The sequence below is a fragment of the Asparagus officinalis genome, chromosome 4, assembly GCF_001876935.1.
Source record: "Asparagus officinalis chromosome 4, Aspof.V1, whole genome shotgun sequence".
Lineage (NCBI taxonomy): Eukaryota > Viridiplantae > Streptophyta > Magnoliopsida > Asparagales > Asparagaceae > Asparagus > Asparagus officinalis.
Window position 1 is genome coordinate 65,742,282 of NC_033797.1, and position 12,030 is coordinate 65,754,311.

Genomic DNA, 12,030 nt, shown 5'->3' on the forward strand with positions numbered 1-12,030 from the left:
ATCCAAAGGTCTCGTAAGCTGGTTACAAAATATAATTTACCATCAAGTTTCACACTTCGGGAACATTAATGGGTGCATGCAGTGTTATCGAGGCGCAAGGCGCAATGCGGGGCGCAAAGGTCCCTTACGCGCACTATGCGCAAGGCGCACAACAAGGCGCGCGCCTCACTAACTGAGGCACATAACTCAAATTAATATTTACCAACATCATAAAACAGAAATATATAAGCAACATATTAGTTACCTACATCCAAAATTATGAGAATATCAACTTAAATCATCAAATTATGCTAACTGAATTTTTAAAGTAACAAAAAAGATACAAGAAACATGTATTTAAATCATCAAATTAAGTGATTAACAATTATGAGCATATGTTTATAAATTGTCACATAAAAAGACTAAGAAATATAATTAACAAACATGACTGTTTATAATTTTCTAGTTAGTATTCTTAATTGATATTTGCTACTTAGCATGAAAAGATGAAGAATGAATGTAACAATTACATATTTACATGTTTATAATTTGCTATTAGCATGCTAATTAGAGAAGGAAGTTACAAGGCGCACGCGAGGCGCGCGCCTCGCTGCGTGCAGCGCCCCGCCTCGCGTGCGGGGCGCATTTCGCCCAGGCCGAAGCGCCTCGCGCCCGGGGCGCGCCCGGGGCGCGCGCCTCAATAACAGAGGGTGCATGTGTAGTCGTCTTTTTCCTTTTGCGCATGATGATATCTGTATGCAAATGAAATAGCTGTAACCCTAAATTGGCGGTGATGTTCGAGTCAAACTGAATGTCTAATTGATATTTGCATAAATGGTCGAGATATTTTACCATGTAGCCGAGTCAGGCTGCATCTTTTACTAGAGTAAAGTTTCTACCTTTTGCCTTGTGTCATATCCTGAAGATCCTTAATGGGTCCAGTTGATCGTTTAATATAAATTGGTGGATTGTAGCTAAGTCTGTATCTGCAAACTTGACACTTATTGCAAACTTGACACTTATTGGATTCCTCAATGTTCTTCCACCTCTCGATAGAACTTTATATTCTTCTTTTAACACAAGTATAACTCTGAAAAAGTCATTTTCAATGCTATGCTTATCATAGTTGATCAGTTATAATATCAAAGACATTGTATTCTACTCCAGAAATAATATATGGCAGAGCTATTGGGAAAAAGAGAAATGACAATAATCATGTAAAATTTTATTTCTCGTGACTAATCAAGACTGATAATTAGTCAGATTTAATTGTGGCACTATTTCTTTGGACTGTAAATTGACGGTCAGTCATTTTTAACCACCTACAATCATGAGTCGAAACCATCATATGTAACTTCTGCTGCGGACTAGAGCAACTGGTTACTTGAATATTCTTAATTTTGATTAAATTAACATGGGTTAACTGCAAATAGATCCCTTGCACTATTGCCTAATTGTGGGTTGACCACCTTTAGTTCTATTTGTGTGGATAGATCCCCTCTGCTATATGTCTGCGTGCAGATAGATCCTTCGTGAACTTTTCCTATTCTTTTAAGAGTCAAAAAAATATTAGCGTCGGGTGTTTATCCTTCCACCCAAATTGAATGTATCATCTTATCTAGACCTGTTTTTAGATTGATCAGTTATTTGAGAATTCAAATAAGGTGAACATATATCTAATAATCAGGTCCGGATTAGCCTAAGGCATACCTAACCCGCTATTCCTCAAGTTAATCGATATCAACCTAAGTCACTTTAACCTGACAGCAGAAGCTACCAGCTTGGTTAAAGAAATAATTCTGGTCTAAGTGACCAAAGTTTTTATTATACTTGGCGAACAAATTTAATGGAGAAATGAGACCACCAAAAGCTCAAATGTTAGTCCCGAATGAGTCATTGGCTTAGCCACAAAGAAAAGACGAACCTTCGGAATCCACGAAGGGGCTCTGTGGAATTAAGACGATAACATGTGAATCTGCGATGAAATATGAAAGGAGGAATATCTATTGATAATAAGCAATATCGCTATAACTTGCACCAATCTTCTTAAATAGAAAATGAACAAATTTAATGGAGAAATGGGACGGCCAAAAGCTTAAACATTAGTCCCAAATGAGTTGTTGGCTTAGCTGCAAAGAAAAGATGAACCCTCGCAATCCACCAAGGGGCTTTGCAAAATTAAGAAGATAACATGTGAATCTGCGATGAAATATGAAAAGAGGAATATCTATTGATAATAAGCAATATCGCTATGACTTACAAGTCACACCATTCTTAAATAGAAAACATATCCACCTCCTAAAAGAAAATTTTCTAAAAATGTAATTCACTCAATCTACTTAAGAAGACTCCCTAGAGGAAACAAATCGGTTAAACTTGAATCAGTTCTGAATTGATTTCCAATAAAAAACCAACTCTAACTTTGTTTCTAAAAAAATAGATAAACTAATAAATTAAATGTATTGCTGCTGGAATTTCATGAATCTGCCATTCTAATTAGAAATTTGAAAATTAGCCAGTCTGGTCAGCTCTGCCTCTTTAAGATATCTAAAATATATATAATGTCTCAGACTCTCAAAGCTCCTTCCACATCCAGTCAAGTGCTACTGCTACTGGTACCGGTAAATAGAGTCATTGTGCCCTAAAAGAAATATTATGAACAAGGTGGATAGCCACAAGGACAACCGGACATTCATAGAAGATTTGAATAAAACTTGAGGGGTTTATGCCTTTGTTGTAACTAGAAAAAAATTATAGGCCTACTGATTCCTCCCAAGTACAAGCTCTCGTGTCAGTATGGTTCAGAACTCCTAACTCAGCATGTCAAGAAATAAATGTAGAAATCCGATTGTAAATACATGGATGATGTCGATCGACATAGGAAAAGAAAATTGTTTAAGAGGAAAGACAGTGCTGGTGTTCATATGAAAGGGACGTTTTCCAATAGGAACCTACAACAAACTGGAGAACAATAAGAATGGCCCATGTAAGATATTGAAAAAAGTTCAACGACAATGTTTATGTAGTCAGTCTCCTAGAAGGCTTAGCCATCTCTTTGGCCCATGTAAGATATTGAAAAAGTTCGACGACAATGTTTATGTAGGCAGTCTCGTAGATTGCTTAGACATCTCTTCTACAAATCTATTCAAGTACTACCCGCTTGAATGAATTTATAGACAAGTAAGATCACCAGAAGCCCAAATATGGCACCTAGATGAGTCCTTGACTTAAACCGCGAAGAAGTGTGTACATTGTTTTGAGACATGTAATATATGTTCTTGGCCCTTGGGTATCTCGATTAGACGGAGCCAACCTTACTAGCAGATTCCCAAAATTCCAACTAGATGCCAGATTCCTGAATATCTAGCACCAATACCTTTAATTTAGCAGCTTTTTTATTTTTAGATGTAAAGTTGGTGTCAATTTTGGATACGAAATCAATTCTGAATTTATTCAAATTTGACTGGACTTGTTTTCTCTATTGTATGAATTTATTCAAATTTTGCTCGTTGTAGGAGTCAACTATGTTTTCTATTTTTGATCAATGGTGTAAGCGCTAGATGCATTCTTGTTATCGATAGAATTTCGGCTTTTCATATTTCTTCGTTGATTTGTCTTCTTGGATTCTATACTTTTTTGTTGATTTAAAGAACTCGGTTTTTTCGAGGTTTTGCTTTTGCACTACGTCATGAAGTCATGAAGTGTATGTCTATCATTTTATATTTCTCATGCACATGCGACCATCGCATAACGAGATCTTAAAAAGATTCCCCATCTCTAGTCTCTACTAGTATCTGTTGTATACTTCTAAATACTCATTTATATGTCATATCTAGTAGGAACTAGTATAAACTTTAGACCTCTTTTTCCGCAGTCACTGTGTTATACTTTTGTGAAACTCTCACATCCCTTTCCATTAGAAGTTGGATTCAACTGCAACAATATCAAGCCTTTTCCCAAAATTTTATGTCAACAATTCGATTTCTTTTCTTCATTCGTCTCTTTTAATAGGCATCTTCTTTGTTAGATTAGCAAGCGTTATAACTTTTGTATTGTCTGAATGGTCTACCCCTAGTTCTAGCCTCTCATTCGACTATGATCATGTCATTCCTAACAAACATACCTTTTGAACATTCAAATCATAGAAATCCAACTCTTGTTTTATCCTCAGTGAAGCTATAAATTTAGCTTCCTATGAACTTACTATCTTCTTTTTGTGTATTGCCATCTATCCACTCAACTTTTCGTTTTAGCTGCGCTCATTTTATAGATATTATATCTCTTAATTGATCAACAATCTAATATTCAAGAATGACTTTTTTACCTAGTTGTCCTATGGTATTTTCCATAAAAATTTTATGAAGAGCTGATTTGTCTGTTGTTTTATCTGGTTTTGGAAAGCATTGGATTAATATGATAGTAAGCACACATCTGGGTGATAGTTATATTTACTTTATCTATGCACATTGTAAAAGGATAGGTAAATAGTTGGAAACGTATTAAACAGAGCTAGGGCGAGAGGCAGGAAGTGGAAAACATAATCTGGTATAGGATCTCAATTCCCCTCATTATAACTTATTTTGAGAATTTTACAGCACGCCTAATGTTCTTTGATTGGAAGTTTGTAATGTTAGAAAATTTGTGTTTGTGCTCAACATATTTGAGACAAATGATGGGAACATGGGACGCTATAGCTAACCGCATCACAAGCTTAATCGTATTGAATGCAGAATGCTAGCGAACTGGGTCATGTTCCGCCGCAGCCCAGTTTGCTAAGTTCACCCGATTTACAAATCAAATAGTTAAGATTTATAAAATACATTTTTCAGAAAAAAATAAACAGATGCACGTAAATTAGCTTGTGATTTTGTTATGTAATGTTTTGCAACTTTTCTATTTATCTGATCTTCATTGGTTTAATATTTGTTATTATGTTTTATATGTTGAAAATCAGAATCGTGTTACTATTTGTATTTGTTTAGCTATATGTAACCAAAGGAGGGTGGGGGGAAAGAAAGAAAGAAAGGAAAAAGAAGTTACTCAGGTTCCTACATTTAAGTATAGAACCTAAAGCATACCACATTTCCTAGAATACTGTATAAGCCTACCTCCTTGTACCTGGTTTTAAATAAGTGGTGTACCACGTTATCGTTCCCGTCCAACGAACCAGAACAAACCGAGTTCCATGCAACTATGATTTGACATGTAATGTAGAAACCACTAGTTACATTAACGTATGAAAGTTTGACTTGTTCGTCAAAAAAAAAAAAAGAGAGAAAAAAAGTTGAACAACTCAGATGGCAAGAGCATCTAGGTTACATATCTTAGGAAGCTGAATGAAGAAGAATATTTCATGTTTATATTGATGTGATCATGCAAAGCAAAGAGGAAGGTAACAAGAAATAGAGTTGCATGAAATAACTAAAAATGGTAGTAATGTTGACCGTATCGTTGAGATGACAAGGGCATCTAGTCAGTTGGTCATCAAGATCTATAACTCATGGCCCTTTGTACCTTGCACAGAAATTCATCACCAATTAATTTATAGACAGTTCTTTGCTGAAGGTTCCAGTGGTGCATAAGGTCTAGATGACGCTGATAACTTTATACATGATGAGATTTTTATTTGCATACGTGTATTGCAAAGTTATTAATTTTAAGTATGGCAATCGCAAGTACTTCTGTTAAGGTTGTTTCTAATCCTACAATGTTTTATATATCATTTTGCCATTCTTAATGTTTCTTCTTATGTTTATAGGAGTTGGCTCATCGACAACAGTACTTTTTTTGGAAAAACTATAGGAACAACAGATTAAAGCATATTCTACCACGCCCTCTTCCTGAACCTGCTGCACCTCCAGCTCCAGCTGCATTACCTGCACCTTTGCCGCCTATACCTGTTGCTTCTCCACAAGCATCATTACCAATGCAGTTTGCTGGACAGCCTGGATCTTCTTTTCCGAAGGTGGATATGAGAAATAGTATGGCAGATCGTAGAAAGCGAAAGTATGTCCTCTATACCTAGTTCCTAGATACCATACAAAGAGATAAGCTTGTCTTTTCCTCTCCACTTTTACGCTAACATTAATACGTCTAATTCTGTAGCTTGCTAAGCGCTTTAATTTGTTTGGTGGATAAATTGGATGATCTAATGCTATTGTAACGCGCGAAAAAGGATTTATATATGGAAACTCAGGGATTAGTTAGTTATTCTGGAGCCAATAAATTTCATTCATAGACTATATATGTGGTGGACTAAAATTTTCTTTTTATTGTTTCAAGGTTGGAGATCTAAACTTGAATTTGAATGTAAATAATAATGAAGTTTGTAAAGTCAACTGTCGGTTTTTTTCATTGTCTTGTCACGATGTAAGTAGTAACAGCGAGACGACATTGTTCATGGACTTGATGCATAGAAAAGCATTAGAAAAAATGTATTGAAACATTTATCTAGTGGTAATTGGAGTTTGTTTTCCATGTGAGTTAACACTTGCACTTTCTTATGCTTCCATGTAGAGTGAAAGGCAATCTTAACTGGCAATGATGGGAGAAATGTTCAATGTTCCTGTTAGATTGCAGAGGAAATTTTCAATAAAACTCGAGTAGTTTGCAATTGCTAACTTCACTTGGTACCCAAGTTCATCATGTGGAGTTGCTGTAGATGGATTACATATTTCGTTCCATTCCAGTGATCACATGCATTGTCTGAAATAAAGCTCTCTTCTTAATTATACTTTTTTTTAATTCAAAACTCGTTACGGCCTTATGAACATAACTTGTCTAGGGTTATTTGGTTGGGGTGGAAACCATGGAAAAGGGTTTCCACCTCCACTTGGGAAAGTGATTCTCTAAACATTTTCCCGTTCTTGTGTTTGGGAGCACATCAACCTAGGGAAACAAGTTTCCTAGAAGGGGAGGTTTTATTGGTAATCCATTCCCAGTTTTTTTAGCTTGGAAAAGAGTGGGAAAAGGTGTTTATTCGGATTGAATATTTGTGGAGGGGTTTAAATGCAAAAATGTAATTATTCAATCTCTTTCTCTCTATTTCCTCTGTCTATTTTCTAATATTGTGCGTTCCTATTTAGAGTTTCTATCCACACAATAGAATTACATAGATATCAGTTTCTCACCACCTTTGCAGATTAAAACGACATTTCTAGGAAAAACTATAGAAACATTTAGAAAGTATTTTCATTGGCTGAAACCCATTTTTTATATTTTTTAAAAAAATAAGCAAACAGCTCCTTCTGAAAAGAAATGCATGTTATTATCATGTAGTGATGTATATAAGTAATTGCTCAGGGAGAGATGAATACTTGGAGTTGAAAGCAATATAGAAGTTAATCTGGAGTTGAAAATGCTCAAGTAGTAAATCTGGTTTTGGAGACTTTGGTGCATTTGGTGCACCTCTCCTCTTGACATATATCGAGGCTGCTGCTGTGTGGGGCAGTTAGCTGGGCAATTCTTTCGCCACCTTCATATTGAGCGTCCTTGACTCCAAACTCCCCCTCCCTCATTTTGACCTTCAATTTCTGAGATTTTGAAAAAACCCACTGGAAGGTGAATGTTGGCTGATACTTAAACCAATAGTAAGTAGCTAGACCCCATCATACAGGGGGTGCATCTGCAAATAAACTTTTATGTTTTGTATACCTGTCAACCATACAGGTAGTCTTCTCTATCACAACAAACTCTTACTACCACTTCTAATTAAAACATGGTGACTAATGTTCACAGTGCAGTTTGTTTATCCGATAAGTTTATGGCAAGTTATACTTGTATAACAGGAAATAACTTGAATATGCGGCCAAAAAAAAAGTAAAGTAAATAAAACGCACACACACAAACCACAAACTTTGTTCACCATTAAGTCAATAACATGTCAGGCCTTGTGTACGTTGTACTTTAGCTTGATCATAATACTTTACTGTTTGTTTTGGTGCAACATTTAAGGGAATCCAGATATCGTTTTAGTCAAGTCAAACTTTGTAAGGTTGTAAATTAAGGGTTCAAGGAAACGTTTGATTATCTAGAAGAACCTGATTGTCAGTGATATAAAGCAATTCTACCTTGAGCTGGTTTTAAACGTGGAAAAGAGCTTATGCTTCTTGCTCGTTCTATGGAGCTTACTTTATTTGTGATCAGTCCCTCTCATCTAGCAGTGTTTTGTTTTGATAATAATATTCATACTGATGCTGTCATTTGCGAAAGGTATACTTTTTCAAATTGTAGTATGTGATCCATTATGGAATATTTATCGATGTTTTCATATTGCAGGAAAGAAGCTTGAAGGAAGGTCACCTGTTGAAAGGTTCTCCATATTTCTTTCTTGCAGGTAATCTTTCCTGTTATCCTGTTATTGTTAGCACCGCATGTCCCAAGTCAGGATAAAGGAGGAGGGTTGTGTTAGATAGCCAACGGCCAATGTAAAACATAGTCGGATCCACATAAAAAATGAATCTTATTATATACTCGTTAGGGGTCCCCACCGTGACGCGTTGCATCGATGTCAGCCCGATGCAATGATAAGTAAGCAAGGGTGGTTTGCTAGGGCGTCCCCCGGAAGCGGCATATTATATCGATATCACCCCGGTGTAATGACAAGTAAGCAATGGTATTCTAAGAATCTACAATCCTCTAATAGGTTACCTAATTGTATTAGGTATAGACTAGAATGATTTAATAGAAAAAAATGGTAGGAGGCTTTTACAAGAAAATAGAATTAGATTAGCTACTTGGAATATAGTTACACTTACCGGAAAGACTATGAAATTAGTGAATGTCATGCTTAGAAGAAACATAAATATAATTTGTTTATAAGAAACTAAATGGAAGGTGAAAAATCTAGAGAAATTAAAAAGGCCGGATATAAACTTTGGTACATGGGAAAAGAGAAGTATAGGAATTGAGTGGGAGTTCTTGTAGATAATATAATATAAGAAAGTGTTGTAGACATAAGAAGAGTTAAAGATAGAATAATACTAATAAAAGTTGTCTTAGGTGTAGAGGTTATTAATATTATTAGTACGTACACACCATAAATAGGCTTGCCTGAAAGTACTAAAAGGAAATTTTAGGATATATTAGATGAATTAGTATAATGAATCCTATTTAGAGAGAAATTATTTATAGGAGTTCTTAATGGGCATATTGGTAAGAATAATAACAGATATGAGAGAATACATGAAGGTTTCAGACTTTCAGGTATGGAGATAAGAACGATATGGGTAAATCAATTTTAGAGTTTGCAATATCGTATGATTTGATAATAGCAAATTTATTTAAAAAAAAGGATGAACACTTAATAACCTTTAAAAGTAGTTTTAATAATAGTCAACTAGATTTTTTTCCTTACTAGAATGACGGATAGGTTAATATGCAAGGATTTAAAGTTATATCAGGAGAGAGTTTATGTACACAACATAGATTGATGGTCTTAGACATATCTATTAAGAAGTGGAGTAGAAAAGCTAACGTGAACAAGAGACTAAAAACTAAATGGTAGAATTTAAAATGAGAGAATTTAATACATTTTAAAGATAAGATAATAATAGAAGATATATGGAACGTAGATAATGAGACTAATATTATGTGGAATAGCGTGTCTTCTTGTATTAGAAAAGTGGCTAAAGATATATAAGGTGAATCTAAAGGCTATAGATTAGATGGTAATTAGAGTTGGTGGTGGAATGAGTGTGTAAAAGGTTATTAGAGAGAAGAAAATTTTATATAAAGAATGACAAAAGTGTAAAAGTATGGAAAACTTAGAAAAATATAGTCTGGTAAGGAGGGAAGCAAAAAGAGTAGTTAGTGAGAATAAATACAAGGCTTATGAATTTTTTTATAAGAAGTTAGAATCTAAAGAGGGAGAGAAAGAGATATATATAAGATTGCTAAGATTAGAGAAAAAAAGAATAGAGATTTGGATAATATTAGGTATATTAAAAGTGATGATCAAAGAGTTTCTAGTGACCGACAAGGAAATAAAAGAGAGGTGGAGGAGTTACTTTTATTAATTGTTTAATGAAAACTATATAAGTGAACAAAATAGAGATTTTGACCATATAGTGAATGATAGGAACTATAGATATATCGAAAAAATTAGGATTAACGAGGTTAAAGATGCTCTAAAGAAAATAAAAAGTGAAAGAGCCGTGGGACCGGACGATATCTCTATTAAAGTTTAGAAATGTCTTGGAGATATAGGCTTAGTATGGTTAAATAAAGTATCTAATAAGGTTATCGAGATGAACAGAATGCCTGCCAGATGAGTGGAGGATTAGTACTTTGATACCGATATATAAGAATAAATGAGATATATAAAGTTATTCAAATTATCGAGGTATAAAACTCACGAGTCATACTAAGAAACTTTGGGAGAGGGTAATTGAGCAGACACTAAGAAAAGAGACAAGTATATCTGAAAATCAATTTAGTTTTATGCCTGAGAGGACAACAGTGGAATCTATATATATTTTGAGAAGGTTGATGGAGAGATATAGAGAGGAGAAATGATCTACATATGATTTTTATCGATCTAAAAAAAGCTTATGATAGATTGCATAAAGATGTAATGTAGTGGGTGTTAGAAAAAAAATATGTATCTAGTATATATATTAATGTGATTAAAGATATGTATGACATAATAACAATTAGAATAAGAACTAATGAAGGAGAGACTAAACCATTTTCTATTAGTATATATTTACACCAAGGATCAGCTTTAAGTCCTTGTCTTTTTGCATTAGTTATGGACCAACTTACTAAGCACATTGAGGATGAAATCCTATGTTGTATGTTATTTGCCAATGTTATAGTATTAGTTGATGCAATTAGAAGACATATTATTTTTAAAGTAGAAAGATGGAGACAAGCTCTTGAATCTAAATGTTTTAAAATTAGTAGAACAAAAAACAGAATATATGGAGTGCACTTTTAGTAAAACTAGGAGATGAAGAGAGCCAATGGTACATATTGATAGCCAAGAAATACTTAAAACTAATTATTTTCGCTATTTAGGATCAATCATTAGGTATGATGGTGAGATAGATGATGATGTTGTGCATCAAATCAAATTTGGATGGTTGAAATGAAGGAGTGCTTCGGGAGTCTTATGTGATCGTAGAATACTAATGAAACTAAAGGAAAATTCTATAGAATGGTTATAAGACCAACTATGCTTTATGGGTCAGAGCGTTAGGAAATTAAAAACCATGTTAAAAAATGAGTGTAGCAGAAATGGGAATGTTGCGATGATCTTATGAGTATACATTAAAAGATAGAATAAAACATGTGTGCATCCGTAGTAAATTATTGCACCTATTGAGGATAAAATGAGAGAATAGATAGATGGTTGAGTCATGTACAACGAAAACCCTTTAGCGCACCGATTAGAAAAAATGATAATATTAGAGTTAATGGGGCTAGAAAATCTAGAGGTAAGCCTAGAATGACTTGGTTAGAAGCAATTAAGAATGATATGATTAAGATTAACTTTACGGAGGAGATGACCAATAGCAGAATGAAATGGAAAAATATGATTTATGTAGCTGACCCCAAACATTTAGGATAAATGTTTGGTTGTTGTTATAATCTTTCCTATTATGATTTATCTTATTCGAAATCTAGCAATTAGGGTGAATACAAGGCTTATTTTCACTCTGTTACGCCAAAGTATATCCATTTTTTCACTTTGATCCCTTGGTATTTTTGACACTTACAATACTCCAAAGATTCAATCCCATTTAATTTTGATACCCCCACCCAGAATCAGTTTAATTTTTCTGTTAAAATTGTATCGCGTGCATAAACACACGAACCATTTAGATCAATTATATCCCTCTCATAAAAAATAATTCCCACTACCCTTCTCCATCCTTATGCTTATGTTATTTAGGTCTCTAAACTCATTTATTCCTTGCCTCATCTGAAAAGGACAGAATTTAACAGGAAAATATATAACAGATTTTGATATTTGCTTGAAAACATTTGTCTTCTGAGAATTTTTTGACCTAATAACTCTTGATGTCTTATTTTCCTTTGGGTGGGTGT

At 34.3% G+C, this 12,030-nt stretch overlaps 1 protein-coding gene across 3 annotated transcripts in view; it reads left to right on the forward strand.

The window, feature by feature from the left end:
• The window catches only part of LOC109837610 (mediator of RNA polymerase II transcription subunit 31), a 20,218-nt gene that overhangs the window by 7,631 nt on the left and 557 nt on the right, over positions 1 to 12,030 (forward strand). For all 3 annotated transcript variants that reach the window (XR_002246339.1, XR_002246338.1, XM_020405929.1), the window contains exons 6-7: positions 5,738 to 5,985; positions 8,257 to 8,314. Coding sequence is in view for 1 of the 3 variants with exons in the window: in XM_020405929.1 (XP_020261518.1) it covers positions 5,738 to 5,985; positions 8,257 to 8,269 (261 nt within the window). In the remaining 2 variants the exon portion in view is untranslated. The remainder of the gene's footprint in view (positions 1 to 5,737; positions 5,986 to 8,256; positions 8,315 to 12,030) is intronic.